Consider the following 22,012-nt stretch of genomic DNA (forward strand, 5'->3'; position numbering starts at 1 on the left):
CAGTTTCTTCTGCTTTCGTTCTTTAATAGAAATATGAATCCTGGAGTAAGGTGGAACTTTGGAGATGGCCCAGTCCAACCCTGTTCTTTTATAGATGAGGAAACTAAAGCTCAGATGTGAAGAGAGGTTCTGAAGTCATGCAGCTGGCCAGTTAGAGGCAGAGCTGGAGTTAGAACCAGGTGGTGAATGGTCCCGCTTGCTACAGGAGCAAGGTGGATTGGAGGTTGAGGGCAGAAGGACCAGCTAGGAGGCCACATGGTAGGGCCTGGTGGTGACCAGGGAACTGGAACGGAAGGGGAAGGTATAAGATGCACTATGCATCTCGGGTCAACAGACTGGTCAAGTGAGGGGGTCTGTGAGTGCCAGCGGGAGGTCCAGTGGGGCTGAGTGTGGTGGGAAGGTGTGAGCTCTCATCTGGCCTGTTGACTTCAGAATGGAGCTTCAGGTGGAAATGTCAGTCAACAAGCAGCTGCAGTCATAACAGTGCCCTTCATGGAAAGCTGATAACACAAGCTGATGATCCTAGAATCCAAAATCACTTGGAATTCCACGTTTATTTTTGGTAACACTTGGAGCCCTGGTGGTGTAGTGGTTACGCATTAAGCTGCTAACCAAAAGGTTGGCAGTTTGAATCCACCAGCTGCTCCTTGGAAACCCTATGGGGCAGTTTCGCTCTCTCATATAGGGTCACTGTGAGTTGGAATGGACTCGATGGTAATGGGTTTGGTTTTGGTTATTTTTTGTAGTTGGGCAGGTCAGTTTGTTCAATGTCAGTGTCAAGGGTAGTGTTCCATCTCTTTGTGTAAAAGAGATGCAGCAGTTTCTCCTTCTCTTCAACCCGTAAAGGAATCTTTAGAATTGAAATTGACCTTGGTGATGGTGTCACATAGCTGCAGCCAATGTAATTTTAATGATGTCAAAACTGAAGCCTAGAAAAGTATGAGCCCTAGAGTGACAGCCAGACAGGAAGGACCTCTCGGCCCCCAGCTAGCTTTAACAGAGGAGGAAGGAGGGATTGTGAAAAAGGCAGGTGAGAAGAAGTGAAAGGGAAAGGATATAAATTCCGGTTATAAGTGCCTTGCCCTTCAGCAATACAGCTAAAACGTCAGTACCAGCTTTTATCACTATGCCGTCCTCAAAAATCTACTTTTAAGCTAAATAGCAAAGAACTTATTGTCACTTGCTTTTTAAAAATGTAATTCTCAATTCTCACCAGCCATTCATCAGGTCTTTCCTGAGTGCCTACCATAGTGTTCATACCAATTCCTCACTTAGCACAGCGCTGTCATGGCTCACATAGTGTTTCCACATCCTGATCTCAAGTGGTGCTCCTGACAGCTGTGGGTGGAAGTCAGTGCAGTGCTAACCCTGAGGACTCTCGTTGGCCCAGAAGACATTTAGGATGCTCTGACTTAGCTGTCAGTGAGTCTGGTTGGGAAGTTGAGTTGTTCAAGCAGATTAGTGACCCTTTGAGTGCTGGGCTGAGGGGGCCTGTTCTCAAGAGGTTAGCAGTTCAGAAAAGAAGCCATCAGGAGGAATTGGGGGCCCCAGATGACTTTGATAAAGTATTTAGGGCTTGAGTGGGGTCTTGGGAGAGTTCTTTTTCTTTTTAAACAGTATTTTATTGTATTTTTAATGAAAGTTTACACAGCAGTTTCAGATCCTCGTCAACAGTTTCTGTACAGGTTGTTCACTGACACTGGTTACATTCTTCACAATGCATGAACATTCTCATTATTTCTGTTTTGGTTATTACATTTCCATTAATCTAGTTTCCCTGTCCCCTTACATTCTTACCTTTGTTTTAAAGTAATTGTTGACAGTTTGATCTCATATAGGTGATTCTTTTAAAGGCACACAGCACTTACAGGTGATATTAATTATTTTTTGAGCCAATTTGTTGTTTAGCTACAAGGTGAACCTCAGGGGTTAGTTTTGGTTCCAGGTTTGAAGACTGTCTTAGGGCAATAGTCTCAGGGAGCTTTAGTCTCTACCAGTCCAGTAGTGTTTTTTTTTTTAAAGAAATTTGAGGTTCTGTTCCACATTTTGCTCCTATTCTATTAGGGTCTATCTGTTGTGGCCCTGATTAGAGTGGTCAGTAGTGGTAGCTGGGCACCATCTAGTCCTTCTGGTCTCAGGATAGATAAGGCCACAGCTTGTAGACTGTTTATCCTATAGACTAGTTTCTTCTTTGAGTCTTTGGTTTCCTTATTTGTTTTGCTCTGGACAAGTAAAGACCAATAGTTGTGTCTTAGATGTCTTGGAAGAGTGTTATATTCATTTACTTCATAGTAAGTATTGAGGCCCTGTTGCAAGCTCACGGATGCAGTGGTATAAAAAATGCATAAAGTGCCTGTTCACATGGAGCTGACTGTCTATGGAGTAGTAGGGGCGGGGGGAGGAGGAAGGTGGATAATAATAAATAAATGAACAAAAAGTTCAGATAAAAAGTGCTGTGAAGCCAGTAAAACAAATCTACTTCAGATTAGGTGGTCGAGGAAGGCTTCTCTGAGGAGGTGTCTTTTGAGCTAATACCTCAGTCATAAGAAGGAGTCACTCGTTCCAGGATCTGTGGTCAGAGCATGCCAGGCAGAGGAAGTCACCAGTACAAAGGCTGGAGGTGGTAATGTGCTGGGCATGTTGGGGAAACTGAAAGAAGCCTCATGGGATTTGAGTGGAGTGGGTGAGCAGGGGCAAATGGCTAGATAAGATGGGAGGGTTGGCAGGGCCTGGTCAGGCAGGAATGGTCAGGGATTGCAGGTGTTGGAACATTCCACAGGCAGTGTGGGTTAGCTCAGAGTCATGCTAGGTTTCCATAAGCTCAAGAAGGTTGCCAGCCAGTCTTCAGAGGTAAATATTTCCCACTGTGTAGTGATCACAATGATCTTTCAAGACGTGAGCCCTGCCTTGTGTGTTTTCTTCTGTAGCCAGGATGGAGGTGCACACAAGGACCTGACTCGAGTACCCCTCCCGACCCAGCTGTACAACTGGGCTGCCCCAGAGGTGATTTTACAGAAGGCTGCCTCCCTGAAGTCAGACATCTACAGCTTTTCTATGATCGTGCAAGAGATTTTAACAGGTACATCAAGAGTGCATCAATGGTTCACCAAAGTCCCTCTTCTTACGTTGGATTTTTTTTTCTCCAGAAGCTACTTAGTTTTATGAAAATGCAGGACATAGGAAAAAGAGAATTTTTGGGGGGAGACTTCTTTGTGCTTATGTGGAAGACATAAAGTGGTCTCGCAGAAATCTTTCTCTTTTAACCTGTACTTTAAGACCCAGCAAAACCCACCTGTCGGCTTGTCAGCGATAATGCATCTAAGCCAAAGCAAAGTTTTAACACTGAGGTGCCCCTTAAGAATTTGTAATCGGGGGGATTAAGACTGACCTCTGAGAAGTAAGCTGTGAGATGAAACACACCCAGGTCCAGTATATGCATGAGTACTGTCACTTGAAGAAATGGGAGCCCTCCCAAACCTAAGGACTCATGAGGAAAGCAGTCACATATCTGAAGACAGAGATGTCAGCGCTGGAAGTGTGTGGGTGTACACGCACACGAAAAACAGTAGAAGTACACTCGTGGGGGCGGGGGTGGGATGGAGGGGTGAGGGGTGGGGTGGGATGGAGAGTGGGGTTGAGGGAGAGTCAGCCTTCCTTGGCAGTCTTTACAATCCCAGAGGCAGAACCATGCCTTCCATCAGGTGGATGCCTCGGGCTACCCAGCCTAATCACCAGATTCCCTTCTTCTTTTTTTAAATGATTTATGTTACTTATTTTTTGCTGTTGTTGAAAATATACACACCAGAACATACACCAATTTAATAATTTCTACATGAACAATTCAGTGACATTAAATTCTTCAAGTTATGTAACCACTCTCACCCTCCTTTTCTGAGTCTTTCTACGCCATTAACATAAACTCACTACCCCCTAAGCTTCCTGTCTAACCTTTGGAGTTGCCGTTGTCCATTTGACCCCATGTACATAGATCTTTAAAGGAGCACAATCCTCAAGGCAGACACCAGATTCCCTTCTGGCCTCCAGGTCGGCCAGTGGGGATTCCTTGTGTATATCATGCTGACATTTCTTATTTCTGGGGCAGGATCTCCCTAGTAAATAAGTAAAGTGGCTTCTCAGGTGTAACTGAGCTCCCCAGATAGTTTCTCTACTGGGAGAAACTAATGTTTAAAGGAGTGGTTTGGCTAAGATTACCCAGCTCCATTGGACTTTTTATTTTTTGTATTTGAGGTGAAAGTGTACAGAGCAAATTAGTTTCTCGTCCAACAATTTATACACAAATTGCTTTGTGATATTGGTTGCAATCCAGAGATGTGTCACCCCTCTCCCCTCCTCCACCCTGGGTTCTCCATTTCCATTTGTCCAGTTTTCCTGTCCCTTCCTGCCTGCTCGTCTTTGCTTTTGGGCAGGTGTTGCCCGTTTGGTCTCATTTACATGATTAAGACTCACGTCCCTCGTGTGGGTTATTGTTTGTTTTATAGACCTGTGTAATCTTTGGCTGAAGGGTGAACTTTGGCAGTGACTTCAGTTCTGAGTTAAAAGGGTGTCTGGGGACCATAGTCCCAGGGTTCCTCCAGTCTCTGTCAGACCAGTAAGTCTGGTCTTTTTTTGTGAATTTGAATTTTGTTCTACATTTTTCTCCCATTCTATCCGGGATCCTCTATTGTGATTCCTGTCAGAGCAGTCAATGGTGGTAGCCAGGCACCATCTAGTTGTTCTGGGCTCAGGCTAGTGGAGGCTATGGTACTTTTGGTCCATTAGTCTTTTGGACTAACATTTCCCTTGTGTCTTTGGTTTTCTTCATTCTCCTTTGCTCTGGACAGGATGGGACCAGTAGATGGCTACTCACAAGCTTTTAAGACCCCAAATGCTACTCAAAAAAGTTGGGTATAGAACATATTCTTTATGAACTACCAGTTCAGGCCAGTTGACCTAGATGTTCCCCGAGACCATGGTCCCCAGCCCTTAGCCTAGTAACTTGGCCCATCAGGGTGTTTGGATGTGTCTATGAAGTTTCTATGGCTTTGCCTTGGTCACTTTGTACTGACTTCCCCTATAATGTGTACTGTCTTTCCCTTCACTAAAGTTACCACTTACCTACTATCGTGATTTTAGTGATTTTCCTTTCCCACCCCTCTGTTTCCTCATAGCTATCAAAGATTTTCTGTATGTAAACCTCTTCTTGGGTTTTTGTAATTACGGTCTCATACAGTATTTGTCCTTTTGTGATTGACTTATTTTACTCAACATAATGCCCTCCAGATTCATCCATGTTGTGAGATATTTTACGGATTCATCATTGTTTGTTATCGTTGCATAGTATTCCATTGTGTGTATGTGCTATAATTTGTGTATCCATTCATCTGTTGATGGGCACTTAGGTTGTTCCCATCTTCTGCTATTGTGAATTACGTTGCAGTGGACATGGGTGTGCATATGTCTATTCCTATGACAGCTCTTATTTCTTTAGGGTATATTGCTAGGATCATTCGATTTCTTAATGTTAGTCCTTCCTGTGACTTTTTTCTTACAGACAGCATACCCTGGAATGGCTTAAATGGCTCAGTTATTAAAGAAGCTGTAGTCTTGGGAAATTACTTAGAAGCTGATGTCAGGCTTCCAAAACCTTACTATGATATTGTTAAGTCAGGCATCCAGGTCAAGCAGAAAGACCGAACTATGAACCTTCAAGATATCCAGTATATTCTGAAGAATGACTTAAAGGTAAGCCCTCAAGTTGTTTGTGTGTTTATTTCTGTTTACCCATCTCAGGGGAGTCAGGAGCAAGAAACCAAGGACCACAGCTGTAAGAAGTTTTGGAACATCACCCTTTCTGTGTTGCTGAGAAAAACCTAATTGCTTAACTTGGTGAGGGTGGCAGGGAGTTGAGGAGGGGAAGCTGGGAGGCTAAGTGCATTGTAGGGGCACGCTGTAGGCACGTAGTGAATGTCAAATGAATGGCACCTGTCATTAGTATTTGAAAAATATTTGTAGTAACGATGAATTGTCTGATGAGAATTACAACCAGTCTGTCTCGTCTGCCTTACAGGAATAAGGAGTTTATCTGATACCTGGGTCTTTCTAAAAACATCAGGATATCAGATGACTGCAAATACATGCTTGACAATGTTTCTGTCTTATAGGATTTTATCGGATCCCAGAGAACTCAGCCAACCGAGAGCCCCAGAGTACAGAGATATGAACCCCATCCTGATGTCAACATCTATCTAGGATTGACTTCAGAGCACCCAAAAGAGCCCCTCAACTTGGAAATAAAAGAGCTGAAGGAGACCGGTATGGCCTTAGCCCATAAGTTAAGCATCCCTTTGACAGGAATTTGTCCTAAGAGTCATGCGAGGTGCAACTAATGAGATTTTCCAAACTGTAAATGTAACTTATGCCAGGAGAAGATAGATGCCTTAGGAAAAAGTCAAGATCCTGGAAATCAATAAGTTAAACATTCTGGGCTCATACACTGCTTGGGTCCAGAGTCGAGCAGTAACAACCGGTTTATTCCTGGTGTCATTACTTTTAGGAATTTATCTTAAAAATGATGCTTTTAAAAATGTAAAACAAGATTTGCTTACAGTAGAAAATTTGGAACAGTACGCTGAAGAAAAATCCTTAACTCTTTAATTCTGCCTCTTAGAATAATTCATTAACATTTTGGTATTTCCTTCCAGTCTTTTCTCTATAGCCTTACTACTTTTTAGAAAGTAGTAAGGCATTTGGAAACCTTAAAATTTAGAGCTGGAAGGGACCTTGAAATCATCCACGTTAATGCGCTCATATTAAAAAAAAAAAAAAAACAGTGCTCATATTACAGATATGAAAACCAAGATTCAGAGAGGTTGTGGCCTGCCCCAGGATTGGAGAGCTTGTTGATAGCTGGTACCTAGGCCTTCTGACCATTTACTTCTGACTCTATTTTCGACAGGGCTGGAGGCCTAAAGTGGGGCCCCCAAGCTCTCGTTACTTTGCTCCATCATCCCATTCTGTGTAATCCATACACTTGTCAACCAGGGCGGATGGGTAGTCAGTCCTGGCATTATTTCTTGGTGTATTATTCCTCACATGATACTTCCTGGGCAATGTCTTGGCACATTTAGCAGATGCTCACCAAGAGCATAAGTTTAACTGGCATAAACAGTCAAACTCTTGTGTGTGTAAAGAAAGCTATGGATGTAGTTATTAGGTTCAGGGGCCTGTAGCTTGTATGTCCTGACAGTTATGCATATTTTGAGCACACTGTAGATGAAGCTTAGCACATTTCTCCCAGGATTTTACCCCCTAAAAACTTTTTTCAAAAGGAACTTTTGCCTAGGTAAGAAATAACCTTCTCGCCCATGGAGGTGTTATCTGGGAGCCTACCGTACCTGGGAAGGGAGGGGGAAAATAAAAAGCTCCATTCTGGATTCTCGTGCAACTCAAGCAACAAGTCAAGGCCGCTTAGTTGCTAAATGAGGCCACTTTAACCAGTTGTATGTTGCTACTCTTCTAAAGAAACCCCTGTTGATTCTTTCAACAGGCAGTCAGCTTCATTCACCAAGGGGTTACTCTTCCCCCACCGAGAAAGCAGCCCTAGGTGTTCAGGCCCCAGATCCAAGTCTGGTGGCCAGGGAGACTCAGGACCAAGGTGCTGCTTTTCCTGTGTCATCTGTGGCGGAAGAGGCCAGGAGCCCTAGTGAAGGTCAGGCGAGCCTCTGCAGCTTTGAAATCAATGAAATTTACTCAGGCTGCTTGGATGTGGGAGATGACAAAGAAGAGGAGCCCCCAAGATCTGTGTCTTCTCTTGAAGAGGATAGACCAACCGAGGTAGATGAACTGCAGTCCATGGAGGAAGAGTTGGCCAAGATGGAGAGAGAGGCATGCAGTCTTTGCGATGAGGATGGTAGCTCCTTGGAAGCTGAGACAGAGCTCTCCTTTGAGGACTGGGACTGGGAAAATGGTTCGCTTCGTTCACCCAGCATAGGTGAGCCTACCAGAGAAGCCAAGGGCAATGTGAACAGGTCCATGACCGAGGAGTACATCAGTAAGTGTGTGCTGAATCTAAAGATTGCACAGACATTAATGCACCAGAATGCAGATTTGCTGAGGAATACCCAGCAGAAAATCAATAAGCTTGAGATGATCCAGAGGGAGCAGGAGGAGCACAGGTCTTTCTGGGCGACTTCAAGAGAGTTTGCAAATGTCTATGGTACACCTTCAGCCCTAGGTCCCCCAGCTTTGGGCTACGTCCCTCCTGTCATGCCACTGTCAGGGGACCAGCAGCTGGGCACCAGTGGCAATTCCCAGACCCTCGCAAGGTCTCCAAGGATAGTACAAGACTTCCAAGAGGGACATTTTGGCAAAAGATCCAGGAAAAGAAGTAACTACGGCTGGAAACCTTTCGCCCCGTTTACCCAGGTCTCTGAAAAAAGCCCTGGCGATCAGTCAGAGAAGAGCCATCAGGTAAATCTAAGAAGTGGGAGGCAGGGGCAGCCTAAGCAGGATGCCGTGGTGGGTTTAACATTTTTCCTAACCTGTGTGCTGGGGCTGACATATAAAGGCAACCAACTCCTGGCAGAGTCTTCTTGGCTCTGGGAAATGAGGCCTCTAGGATGGAATTTCAAGGTAAATACTCTCCATGTCTCATTCCAAGCCCAACACACAGCTCGTATTCTTCTCTGTAAATGGATCAGGTTGAACAATATGAAATTGCTGTTTTTATAGGTCAAAACGGTCAAGAATATGGCAATTTCACATGGTTCTACTTACTATGTAAGCTATCTTGGGTAGGCATTAATTTCCATCCTAAATTGCCTTTTCATTCATTTAGTCATTCATTCATTCAACAACATTTATAGAGCCAGAAACTGTATTAGATCCCTGGATATGATGATGAGTGAGTCATAAGTTCTGCCCGTGAATACTTGAAGCACTGGGGAACCAGAGGGAGCTGGTGTCAAAGAAGACACCTCAGAGGAGGTGAGAAAACGCCAAAGGAGTTGGCCTGGGAGGTTCAGCTTGAGGTTTAAGGACATTGCATTGTGGCTCATCTGTGGTTCCTTAAGGGAAAGGCCCAGGTCTTACTCATTCAGTGTCCCAGCACTTAGCACAGTGCCTGGCACATAGTAGGTTCTCTGTTAATGGTCACTGAAGGAATGAGTGGACTTGAACAAGTTCACATATAGAGAGCTGGCTGTTCTTAGAGTCACAGAAATTTAGATCGATCAACCTTGTCATTTCCCAGAGTGCGAAGCTCAAGCTCAGTGCCTTCAGCTTCCTGAGGTCTAGTGGCTTTTTACTAAGATGGAGGTGGAGTAGGAGAGCTGCCCATTGGAAGAATGATTTTATCACCGACATTGTTTAGAATTGCCAGGCCGTGAGGATAAAAGGCAGACCAACTTTTACTGGGTTTTATTATTGTTTCAAAATTCTCTATCTACAACACCACTCTTTATTGCCCGCACAGGGCAGACGGCTCTCACCAGCCCCACCACTTGCTGTGCCACTGCGAAGCCCCACAGCTGGTTAGGGCAGGTCTCCTGACTCCTAGGCTAGGTTCTGTCACTGCTTCATGCTGAATCCCAGTGAGGCTTCAGGCCTCATTTGGGAATTTAGAAAACCATTGGCATTTTTTTTTATAACAAGAGAAGGCACAGAGAATTTATTTAGACCCTAATATTCTGTCTCCACTGAAAATTAGAATTTTCTAGAAAACATTATTTATAAACTAATATAAATTATACATTTTCTTGTATATTATGCTTTGGTGGTGATCTATTGCAGCATAACAAACAAGCATAAAACTTAGTGGCTTTAAATAACAACATTGGATTTTGTGGGTTGGGAATTTGACAGGGCTCACCTAGGGGGTTCTTCTGTTCCATGTGGCATTGACTGGGGTCACTGGCTTGGCTAGAAGGTCCCAGAAGGCTTCATTTACGTGACAGTGTAGTACTCCTCCTTGTGGGTTCTCCACACTGGGCTTCTCGTCCTTCAATAAGTAGTCTTTCCCACACTTCGCTACAACAGCGCAGCTGGCTTCCCAAGCAAAAGCAGGAGTTGCCGAGCCTCTTTAAAGCTAGTCCTGGCCCTGGGTTAGTGTCACTTCTACTGCTTTCTGTTGGTCAAAGAAAGGCACAAGGCCAGCCCAGATTCAAGGGGAGATGAAATAGACTCCATCTCTTGGTGGAAGGAGCACAAGTGTGGACGGTGAGTGTAGGAACTGGTGGCAGCCATTACTGGAGACCATTTACTGGTACATATGACCATGTACAGAACAACTATACCATATTTACCTTTTCTTTAAAAACTTCACCCTCTTTTCTGGCATCATCAGGGAAAATGGTATTTCTGCTTACGTGAATTTTCAGACAATTGAAATTCATTCTTCTAGTTTCTCAATTCTTAAAATGTTGATCATATTGAATGAAAACATATTGTCAACTTCCCTTTATTCCAAATAGCTATGTTGAATATACTCTAAATCTGTTCTCACCTTTCCTTGGTGAGTATCTGTTGTGGTGCTCTGATTCAGTGCTGTCTTCAGCCCCTGCTGAGGAGTGTTTGCTCCCAGACAAAGCCCTCCAGAGCTCATATTTTGGGGAACTTGCAATCTTTTTTTTTTTTTTTAATTAATTTTTATTGTGCCTTAAGTGGAAGTTTACAAATCAAGTCAGTCTCTCATACAAAAAATTCATACACACCTTGCTATACACTCCTAATTGCTCTCCCCCTAATGAGACAGCATGCTCCCTCCCTCCACTCTCTGTCCTCGTGTCCATTCGGGTAGCTTCTGCCCCCCTCTGCTCTCTCATCTCCCCTCCAGACAGGAGATGCCAACATAGTCTCATGTGTCTACTTGATCCAAGAAGCCCATTCTTCACCAGTAACATTTTCCGTCCCATATTCCAGTCCAATCCCTATCTGAAGAGTTGGCTTTGGGAATGGTTCCTGCCTTGCGCCTACAGGAGGTCTGGGACCATGACCTCCGGGGTCCTTCTAGTCCCAGTCTGACTCTTAAGTCTGGTCTTTTTACAAGAATTTGGGGTCTGCATCCCATTGCTGTCCTGCTCCCTCAGGGGTTCTCTGTTGTTTTGCCTGTCAGGGCAGTCATTGTTGTGGCCGGGCACCATCTAGTTCTTCTGGTCTCAGGCTGATGTAGTCTCTGGTTTATGTGGTCCTTTCTGTCTCTTAGGCTCATAGTTAACTTGTGTCTTTGATGTTCTTCATTCTTCCTTGCTCCAGGTGGGTTGAGACCAATTGATGCATCTTAGATGGTCGCTTGCCAGCATTTAAGACCCCAGACACCACTCTTGTGATCGTTTTTGTGCCTTCTCTCACTTCTAGACATCTTGCTGCATCCCTAAGCCCCACCTTTATTGCCTTCATTTGTTGCAGACTAGGAAATGTAGTTAACTATAGGATTGCTATGAGTCAGAATCGACTCAAAAGGACGTAACGACAACAACAAAGTTTGTTATAATTTGTTAAAACTGGAATAAGCTGACCTGAGAGTCTCTCTTTTGGATGAAGAGCATAGGCTTTAATATTTCTAATCTGTACTGTTTCTAAAGTATTATAGCCTTCATTTTATTGTATTTTATTTTCATAGCATCCCCACTGGTAGATTTGAGCAGATTTTATTGTTGCCCCTTTATGGATGAGGACACAGACACACAAGGCTCTTCTGGGTTAGCCTGGTACAGCTTAGACTAGAACCCAAGGTTCAAGACTGCTGCCGTAAAGCTCTGCTGCCTTAAGAATCATAGAGGGGAAAGATACTCAGGAAAGTTGATGGAGTTTTGATATTTTGTCTGTACAAAGTCATTTTTCACTTACTTTCTCTCTGGACTGCGTCCTGGATAACACCATTCTTGGGTAAAGAACTCTGGGTGAGAGATGGGTTACTAGGTATGATACATGCCAAGGGAAATCATTTTGGGAAGTGTGGTTATTTCTGCACATTTTTTGCAAGAATGCCTTTGAAAATAGAGTGAAGAGAAGAGGAATTTCCTCATCAAAGCGCTGACATATGTTTACTGCTTTTAAAGCTGCCAACTCTTTGTGGCTCAGGAAAACAGAACAGAGGTGAAAAACCTCAGCCCACTCAAGGAGCCAAGGACAGCTTGGATGGAAGCAGGAACCCAGATACGGATAGGTGGGTTACATGTTTTATTGCTCTTTGTGTCACCATGCCATTGGGCTCCTGGGGCCCTGAAGCCACTTCGTAATCTTCTAGAGATCATAGGGCTGTGAGGGATGAAGAAGAGTAATGCAGAAACGGGCCTTGGCAGGTGCTCTCAGTTAAGTGAACAGAAAGGAATGAAGTGATGACAGCTTGTGGGAGACGTCAGAGATAAAGTGGCTGCAAGGTCAGTCAGAACATATCAGTTGTCAAAAGCAAAACAGCTTGCCTTTCCCAAACTTCCCAGATTGTTTTCCTTATAAAAAGAAATGCCAGGTATCCGATTTGGCTGTGCCCCAGAAACTAGGCTCTTTGGAAACCAGGGTTGCTGAAAGTAGGCATCACTGACTGGAGAGGGAGCTGAGCAATCTCAGTTTCCATGTGCTCTCTGCCTTCTATCCAGAGAAAAAACAGAATGGCTTCAGCACAAATCACTGGAAGAAGAATGTGTATGTACACTTGGTTTTTCAGAACTTGGGTAAAAGAGATTTTATTTTGCATAGAGGGAATTATTAAAAAGTTGTTTTTCAAGGTAGACTAAGTATATCAATTTTAGTGTTTCTTCGAGCAGTTGATAAATGGCAGCATTCAGCCATAGTTTTGAAGTCAGTGCTCCTGAAGAAAAGATAACTTTTTGTTTTCTACCCATGATGGCGGAGACTAATGACAAGTTTGCTGTGCCTTTCGTGTTGGGAAGTATGTATATTAAAGTAGAATCAAGGAAAATGCCCAGTCATTTTAATGGGTGTATTTTACTTCTATGAAGGGAGTCAGTTCAGAAGGACCATCTCACTGGCATCAGAGGGTTTGGCACTCAGGCCATTCATAGAAGCAGATGGAATGACACTGTAGCCATGAAATGACACATCAAAAGTTGTAGTTTTGGCTTCCCCTGCCCACCTCTACCCTCCCACCCCAAGAGAGCAAAAAACAGGCCAAAGAAAAGTTTGGCATTTTGCCACCTATCCTTCTAGTCTTTTTGTATACATTTAAAAAAATGAAAATTTAATTATATACATATACCAACGTCCATTGCTGTCAAGTCGATTCCAACTCATAGTGACCCTATAGGACAGAGTAGAACTGCCCCATAGAGTTTCCAAGGAGCACCTGGTGGATTCGAACTGCGTATCTTTTGGTTAGCAGCAGACCTCTTAACCACTGCACCACCAGGGCTCCAATATACAGTAGGCAATTTTATATCTTGATTTGTCACTTTTTAGTAGAACATGAGCATTATCACATGTTATTAATAATACCCTGTAAATTTATTTTGAAATTGTTGGATTTCCCCCATTATTGAATACTAGCTTGTTTCATTCTTTTTTCCTGTTAGGAACAAGGCTGCCTGCAGTAACTGTAAATAAAGCTTTTTCTGCATTTTCGATTATGTCCTTAGGATAGATTCCCAGAAGTAGAATTGCTAGGCCAAAGGGTGTGTACATTTTAAAGACTCCTTGATTGATGTTGCCAAATTGCTCTTTAAAAAAGAAGCCCCTCAGATCTGAGCTTTCTGATTCAATATTCTCTGTTTCCAGCTTGGCTGGGGAGTACAGGGAATTCATATATATGCTGCAGATCATACATTTTTGAAGAGTTAGTTTAGTCGGTGGTAAAATATATGTAGGAACTCAGATGGTACAATGGTTAAGCACTTAGCTGCTAACCCAGAGGTTGGCAGTTTGAACTCACCTGTTGACTCTGCAGGAGAAAACCTGGTCACCTGCTTCCGTAAAGATTACAGCCCGGAAAACTCTGTGGAGCAGTTCTACTCTGTCACATTGGGTTACTATGAATTGAAGATTGACTCAGTGGTACCCAGTGGCAACAACGAAATATAAAAAATGATGGGATATTTAGAGGAAAAGAGACTCATTTATTTTGCAGATGAGGAAAGCAAAATCCAGAGAGGTTGAAAGCATGCCAAAGCCAAACGGCTAGCTATTAAGAGGCCAGGGCCCAGAACTCGGTGCAGCTAAGCTGAAGATCTCCGAATGTTCTGTGGGATCACCGGTGCCTTAAGACTATCTTTACAAGTGTTATTGTGCTAACTCTGATACGTAGGTGGGCCTGCTACCAGAGATTTCTGTGGCATTCGGGGGCTCTGTAACAGCCCAGGGACCAGGATTCTGTTTGGTGAAGCCTGTCCAATGGTGGGTTTCTTCTACCTCTGAAGATTTCCTAAGAGTGTTTTTAGAATCATGAAGCCTGGCCTTGGAAACTGAATAAACCTTAGAGATCTTCCAGCCAATTCCTTTCATTTCTTAGTCATGGAAGGCCTAGACAGTCCAGTTCCCAGGGCAAAGTCACACAGCTAAACAGTGCACTCTTTGCGGTGTCAAGCCCCCTGCAGGGACATCCCGGGCTACCCAGCCCTTGCCAGGAGTCTACCAGGTAAGGAGTCTTGTGGTCTGAATGTCAGGAAGACTGGCGCCCTCTTGTGGTGGATATGAGTAAGTGCAATCCGGGAATGGCTTGGAGTAGGAGGCAGAGCCTCTGGGTGGGCTGGTGGGCGTGGCACTATCAGAAACTGGAGCTAACTGATGTGTTTTTGTCCACCGGATCCCCACCCTTGATCCAAAAAACCTATGCAATTTAGGATGAGGATGGGATCTGTGTCTTCTGAAATCTGTCATCCAAAATCAAGAAACCGTGAAGATGAAGAGGTACACTTAAAATGGAAAAGTAAGTATAAAGACATGGGTTTTGTTAGGCAAAATTAAATTTAAGGTATACTTCTAACCTGGTTGCTGTCTCTAAGTACATAGCTATTCGTACAGTTTATAACGGTAGCAACATTCTCCCACATTATTTTCTTCGGATAGATCATTCCATTTTAAAAGCAAGGCCCTTCTGACTCCAGGCCGCAGAAGGGAAATGCTCTTTCCATTTCTAGACTTTAGGGGAAATATTTATATTATGGAAACCCTGGCGGTGTAGTGGTTAAGTGCTACAGCTGTTAACCAAGAGGTTGGCAGTTCAGATCTGCCAGGCGCTCCTTGGAAACTCTATGGGGCGGTTCTACTCTGTCTTATAGGGTCGCTATGAGTCGGAATCGACTCGACAGCAGTGGGTATTTATATTATACACATGTATGTTGGAGCCCTGGTGGCACAGTGGTTAAGAGCTTGGCTGCTAACCAAAAGATCGGCTGTTCAAATCTACCAGCCGCTCCTTGGAAATCCTATGGGGCAGTTCTACTCTGTCCTGTAGGGTCTCTATGAGTCGGAATCGACTTGACAGCAACAGGCTTGCTTTTTGGTTTATGTGTATCATGCAGCAAGTGTAACAAAGCAATACACGGTATGTAGCATGCTGTGTCACTTTAACATACTCTGTGGGCATTACCCTTCTGTATCAGTTTTATCCCATAAGGTAAAAAGGGATGCAGTGTCTATTTTATAAATACTCGTGCTAAGTGACATTAGCAGAAATGTAGAACATTTGGAATGAAAATACACGTATAAATGCATACCCCAGAAATATGAGTTCAGCAGAGCCTGAGCCTAGAAAGGATAGACAAGCTCAGAATCCTTTCTACCAGTCACTATAGGCTGGAGACTTCAGATGTCACTTTTCTTGTAAAATCTCCACACCAGGAGGGTCCATCTACAAGCTTTCTGCTGCCTTCCAGCCTGAAATTCAGCAACAAGGGCTGTGGTTTGGGGGAACGGACTAAAATTTTGCTCTTCCCTGGCTCTGTCATCAGTTCTCCCCTTCATGCCAGACAGGGCAAGCAAGGATGATACAGCTATAAAAAGGCAATTATTGTGATGATACGAACTGTAATAGTATTACATGGCTCCTTAAGAACTGAAAACTTTTCCCCCTAATGTACATGATGATGTTTTAAACGCTGTTTTCTCTTGTACCCAGCGGAGGTGAAAGAGATGGCAGAGAGAGCAGCTGCTGGGCAGCTCATGGTATCTCCTTGGCATCCTCAGAAGAGCGTGGCTTTAGAGAGCAAGGCTGAAAACAAGCCTGATCCCCTGCTGCAGCCCCCCACTAGGAACCCTGAGAACGTGGACTGGCAACAAGCAATAGAGTATCCTAGGAAAAATGACAAGCCAGGAGGGAACGGCAAGTGTGACAAAACAGACCAGAGTGACCAGCCCAGTGGGCAGCCTGGGTCTTGGAGCTTCACCAGTAAGTTCAGTTGGGGGAATTGGGATAGGTGAGCTGTATGCAGTTATCAGCTCTCAAAAACAAGTAAACCTCTGGCATATTTCCTTTGCTTGGTCATCTGCCCTTTCCCACCTGTCCGGGGGCCTTGAATTACAGGGGAAAGCAGCATGTCCTCCCCCCAGCACCCACTGCCCTTCCCACAGGTAAAGAAACCCAGAGATTCCTGAGTCTTTCTATTACTGGAACAGACCCCTTTGTCCAAAGGAAGTAAAATAATCTCCATACGCAGACCCTGGCCCTAGGTCTAACCTGGCAAGGAATTGAACTTTTCTTACCTAGGGCAACCGTGGATACCACTCCCTAACACCCACTCCTTTATATTGCATTTTAAGTTGGAAATACATGCGCTGGCTCCCAGAGCATCCATGCCAGAGCAGCATACAGCAGTCAGATGACACGTGTCATCATCACTGTAGATTTGCAGGTTAAAACACAGTGCTGTGTATTTCTACCTGGTCATTTGCCTGCAGTCAGGGCCAAAGAAGGACACATCTAAAGCGATAATTTATCTTAGGCAGAAAATCTGTTGTCTTGGGTATTTATGGTATTTAGAATCTTTTCCTTGTCCAACATCACTCTTAAATGGGTGGGCAAAGGGGTGGATGACTCAGGGCTGTATTTTGGGGCCAACCAGACTAACAGTCCCCACTCTCTGGACCAAAGCGATGTGTGGGACATGGCCACCCTTAGCAGAATACGAACACACCCCTTACGCCACCCTCCACCCCTTCCAATGACTATCACTAAGTGACTCTGGCCCTGGTTGTATTATAATTGTTAGGTGCCAGGCATCTGTCCCTCAGAAAGAATGACCAGCCAGAACATAGTGAAGCCTTTCAAGCAAGTTCTGACGCACCCGTGGGCACTGAGAAATCTTACAGTGTAAGTAACATGGCCTGGAGAGCCAAGTTGAACCCAAGGACCTAATAAAGTAGAATTGAGTTGTTGTTATGCAATACCATGCTGAAATGATATCTATAGTTGTTCTTTTTGGTTGGAGCATGTGCTGACTTGAACGAAGCAGTCTTTCCTTCTTGCATGATACCTTTTTTTTTTTTTAATAATTTTTATTGTGCTTTAAGTGAAAGTTTACAAACCAAGTCAGTCTCTCACATATAAACTTATATACACCTTACTACATACCCCCATTTTTTTTTTAAATACTCCCATTTACTCTCCCCCTAATGAGGCAGCCCGCTCCCTCCTTCCAGTCTCTCCTTTCGTGACCATTTTCACAGTTTCTAACCCTCTCTGCCCTCCCATCTCCCCTCTAGACAGGAGATGCCAGCATAGTCTCAAGTGTCCACCTGATGCAAGTAGCTCACTCCTCATCAGCATCTCTCTCCAACCCATTGTCCAGTCCAATCTGTGTCTGACGAGTTGGCTTCGGGAATGGTTCCTGTCCTCGGCCAACAGAACGTTTGGGGACCATGACCGCCAGGGTCCTTCTAGTCTCAGACCATTAAGTCTGATCTTTTCATGAGAATTTGGGGTCTGCATCCATTTTTTTTTTTTTTATCCCACTGTTCTCCTGCTCCCTCAGGGGTTCTCTGTTGTGTTTCTTGTCAGGGCAGTCATCAGTTGTGGCCAGGCACCATCTAGTTCTTCTGGTCTCAGGATGATGTAGTCTCTAGTTCATGTAGCGCTTTCTGTCTCTTAGGCTCATAATCACCTTGTGATCTTGGTGTTCTTCATTCTCCTTTGATCCAGGTGGATTGAGACTCAGTGATCCATCTTAGATGGCTGCTTGCTAGCGCTTAAGACCCCAGACGCCACACTTCAAAGTGGGATACAGAATGTTTTCTTGGTAGATTTTATTTTGCCAACTGACTTAGATGTCCCCTGAAGCCATAGTCCCCAAACCCCTGCCCCTGCTTTGCTGACCTTTGGAGCATTCAGTTTATTCAGGAAACTTCTTTGCTTTTGGTTTAGTCCAGTTGTGCTGACCTCCCCTGTATTGAGTGTTGTCCTTCCCTTCACCTAAAGTAGTTCTTATCTACTATCTAATCAGTGAATAGCCCTCTCCTACCCTCCCTCCCTCTCCCCTCTCGTAACCACAAAAGAATGTGTTCTTCTCAGTTTAAACTATTTCTCAAGATCTTATAATAGTGGTCTTATACAATATTTGTCCTTTTGTAACTGACGAATTTCACTCAGCATAATGCCTTCCAGGTTCCTCCATGTTATGAAATGTTTCACAGATTCCTCACTGTTCTTTATCGATGCGTAGTATTCCATTGTGTGAATATACCATAATTTATTTATCTACTTATCCACTGATGGACACCTTGGTTGCTTCCATCTTTTTGCTATTATAAACAGTGCTGCGATAAACATGGGTATACATATAGCAGGATACCTTTTCAGTCAGTTAAGTCAATGTGTATCTTGGAGCTTGGAGAACACAGACAAGGGTCAGATTCAGCTCTAGTCCTTGACCTTACGATCTAGTAAGGTAGACAAGACCAGATCTTAAAGCCCAGTGTGAGATTAGATACCAGAGGTTAGAACCCAGCAGGTGCCTAAGGTTGGATTGGATGGATAGGAAAAGCAAAGCCAGGACTGTGATGAGAGTCCCCCATCTGAAATGTGCTTTTAGACCCAAATTCAGGCGAAGCTCTCAGACTCGGTGGTGAAGGAATGTGTTCATGCCTGACAGCTGCCCGTCAGCAGGATTCGTGAGTTACAGTCATTTCCTAGCATTTGCGCTGAGGCTGCAGCCTTGCTTTAGGGGTTTAACACGCCCTTGAAGCATGCATTTGGGCCACAGTCCAGCCAGATTAAGGAACCAAAATTTTTTATCGTCATTGACATGAAGCCACAGTCATATAATGAATAAAAACAGCGATTGAGAATGAAACAATAAAAAAAATACAATTGTGGTATAATTAGAGGTCTTTCAAAGAACATATTGTGTATTTAATGACAGCACACAAATCCTTCACAAGGACAATTTATTCTTTCTGTTGCATGAGGGCTGGGAGAACGTTAAGCATACTGGCTGGAGAAGCAGGTCTAGTTAGGAAAATGGGGACAGTAAGGAGGAGGCCAGGCTTGACTGAGAAAGTTCAGTTTATTGTGAGGGTTAGAGGGAAGTGACTTTGAAGTGCGCAGGCTGGGAAGTGTGTGGCAAAGGCAGTGTCCAAGGAAGAGAGCCACAAAACCTTTGCAAAGGGATAATCGAAGGTGGGGAGAGAAGCCAGATGTCTGGCCGTGTGCTGATCAGGCCAGAAAAGGAAGGGGTGGAGCAGAGATACTGAAGAAAAAGCTATTGGTTTTTAATTTTATTTTGATTATTGAGATTGCATTGCTATTTTAAAATCATGCTCCTTTACTTGCCTCTCAATGGTAATACTTGAGACTGGCAAGTTCTAGTCTCAGGCTTCTGATCTGGAGCATGATGCCAAAGTATGGACGACGTCTACACCCCTGAGAGATCAGGCCGTTTAAATCCAGTCCCCAGCTGGAATTGTGTAGGGCTTTTATTTATCTTTTTTTTATTGTGTAAAGTATATATAACAAAAATTTTGCCATTTGAACCATTTTTAAGTGGACAATTCAGTGACATTAATTACACTCACCATGCTGTGCCACCATTCACCGTATGTGTTTATTTCCTAGTGTTTACGTCACTCTGGCCTCTCTCCTTACTTGGACTCTCAGGGTAAAAAGTCGCGGAACCCTCTACTCTTTCCTACACTGAGACTCAGGATGCCTACCCGCCCCCCACGGGGCTCCAGGAAGGCAGGCAGAGGCCGATGGGCAGACAGGCAGGGAGAGCCAGCCAGGGAGAGTGCCAGGCCACATTGACTTCCAGGCAGTTGTAGATAACCTGGTTATTCGCACTGCCTCCAGCTATAAAAGGGTTTGTTCACAATGCTTAAGAGTGATTTCCTGCGTTATTAACAGGATCAGTCTGTGCAGTCAACGTGTTCACTAGAATCTTCTGAGGACATAACAGATGAATTTTTAACTCCAGACTATGAGTATTTTTACTCCTCGGCTGCTCAAGAAAACTTAGCTCTAGAGGTAAAATCGTCACAGTTCAGGGTAAAGTATAATTTTCTGCTTTCTGCATTATCTTCTTCCTTTCTGAATCATTTTGATTGAGAAAAATGGCTTGTACATAAAAAGAGTATGTAATGTTCACTTATCCACGGTTGCACCTGTGTCTCGAAGAACCGTCTGAGAAAAAGATCTTTAAGAAGGAACGATGGTGTGCAGTTTCTCCCACAGTCGTGGTCCTGCGTGTGTACAGCACTTTGTACTTTTTTTCAGAGCACTTTTATTCCTGTTGCCTAACTCACATATCCTTCTTTTGGGGTAGAGAAGGCCTGCTAGTAGGCCTCTGGGTGAAGAACATTCTTCTGGGTGAAGAACTGGCGATGCAGGGAATTAAGCCAGGGTTGCCAAGCCATAGTGGTGGGCAAGCTACTGGAAATAGAACCAGGGACTCAGCTCCAGATCTGAAGCTGTCCAATACACCAACCTTTCTCAGGAATCACTCCTAGCTTTTGCAGGAACCTGCTTGGACAGAGTGTTTTTATTTGCAAAATGGAACTCATTAGATTCTCTTATTTACTTACATAATTCCCTCCTCTGCCCCACAACTTCCTTGAGGGTCTTTTACCAGCACGAAGATGTGGAGGAAAAGAGGGACCGTGCATGTCAGTCGAAGCACTTGGCTAATAAGAAGAAGCCAGTGATGCATCCAAAAGTATAATTTCCACTTGCCTGTGCTTCTGAAAACAGTCAGAGCAGTTTTCTGTTATTAACAACCCTTTAAACGTTATTTTACAGCGAGCAAGCCAGGACATTAAGAAAATCTTCTTTTTTAAAGTGTAATGTAGTGAAAAGTGAATAGATCTTAAGTATACAGTTCAATGAACTTCCAGAAACTGAACATACCCTTGTAACCATGTAATCCAGATGAAGAAGCAACATTCCCATTGCTGTTGAGCCATTTCTAATCATAGTGACCCTAAAGGACAGAGTAGGACTGCCCCATAGGGTTTCCAAGGCAGTAATCTCTGTGGAAGTCGACTGCCACATCTTTCCCCCTCAGAGTGGCTGGTGGGTGTAAGCTGCCAACCTTTCAGTTAGCAACCAAGCGTTTTAACCAGTGTACCACCAGGGTTCCTTAAAACAACATTCCCAGTTCCCAAAGGCCCCTTCATGCCTCCTTCCAGTCACTGCCTTTCTGTGAATGGACCCACTGTCCTGACTTTTCACCCCATAGACTGGTTCTGCGGACTGGGCCACCTTTTCAACCTTCTTTGGCTATTTTGATAAAGCTCGCAAGAACCAAAACTTTCTTGTTGTTGTTGAGAATATACACAGCAGAACATACATCAGTTCAGCAATTTCTACATGTACAATTCCTAGACGCTGAGTACATCCTTCAAGTTGTCCAACCATTCTCAGCTTCCTTTTCCAAACTGTCCCTCCCCTATTAACGTAAACTCACTACCCTCTAAGTTTGCTGACTACTCTCTCGGGTAACTGTTGTCAGTTTGATCCCACATAGATAGTTCTTAACAGAAAATAGTGTTCAAGGCAGACATTCTTTACTAGTTAAGCTAAATGGTGGTTTGGTTTAAAGAAGACTTCAGGGAATATTTTTGGTTTAAGGTTTAA

The 22,012-nt window shown here is 44.0% G+C and overlaps 1 protein-coding gene across 3 annotated transcripts in view; it reads left to right on the plus strand.

Annotated features, from left to right (window-relative positions):
- TEX14 (testis expressed 14, intercellular bridge forming factor) overlaps window positions 1-22,012 on the plus strand; it is an 88,230-nt gene that overhangs the window by 46,593 nt on the left and 19,625 nt on the right. Inside the window, exons 11-20 of one of the 3 annotated variants that reach the window (XM_049858946.1) lie at window positions 2,928-3,079; window positions 5,552-5,742; window positions 6,162-6,312; window positions 7,547-8,469; window positions 12,057-12,163; window positions 14,459-14,584; window positions 14,790-14,875; window positions 16,067-16,336; window positions 17,157-17,257; window positions 20,285-20,404. In XM_049858946.1, the coding sequence (XP_049714903.1) occupies window positions 2,928-3,079; window positions 5,552-5,742; window positions 6,162-6,312; window positions 7,547-8,469; window positions 12,057-12,163; window positions 14,459-14,584; window positions 14,790-14,875; window positions 16,067-16,336; window positions 17,157-17,257; window positions 20,285-20,404 (2,227 nt within the window). The remainder of the gene's footprint in view (window positions 1-2,927; window positions 3,080-5,551; window positions 5,743-6,161; window positions 6,313-7,546; window positions 8,470-12,056; window positions 12,164-14,458; window positions 14,585-14,789; window positions 14,876-16,066; window positions 16,337-17,156; window positions 17,258-20,284; window positions 20,405-22,012) is intronic. The other 2 variants (XM_049858944.1, XM_049858945.1) reach the window with 2 other exon arrangements.

The sequence above is a fragment of the Elephas maximus genome, chromosome 19, assembly GCF_024166365.1.
Source record: "Elephas maximus indicus isolate mEleMax1 chromosome 19, mEleMax1 primary haplotype, whole genome shotgun sequence".
In the NCBI taxonomy this organism is placed as follows: domain Eukaryota; kingdom Metazoa; phylum Chordata; class Mammalia; order Proboscidea; family Elephantidae; genus Elephas; species Elephas maximus.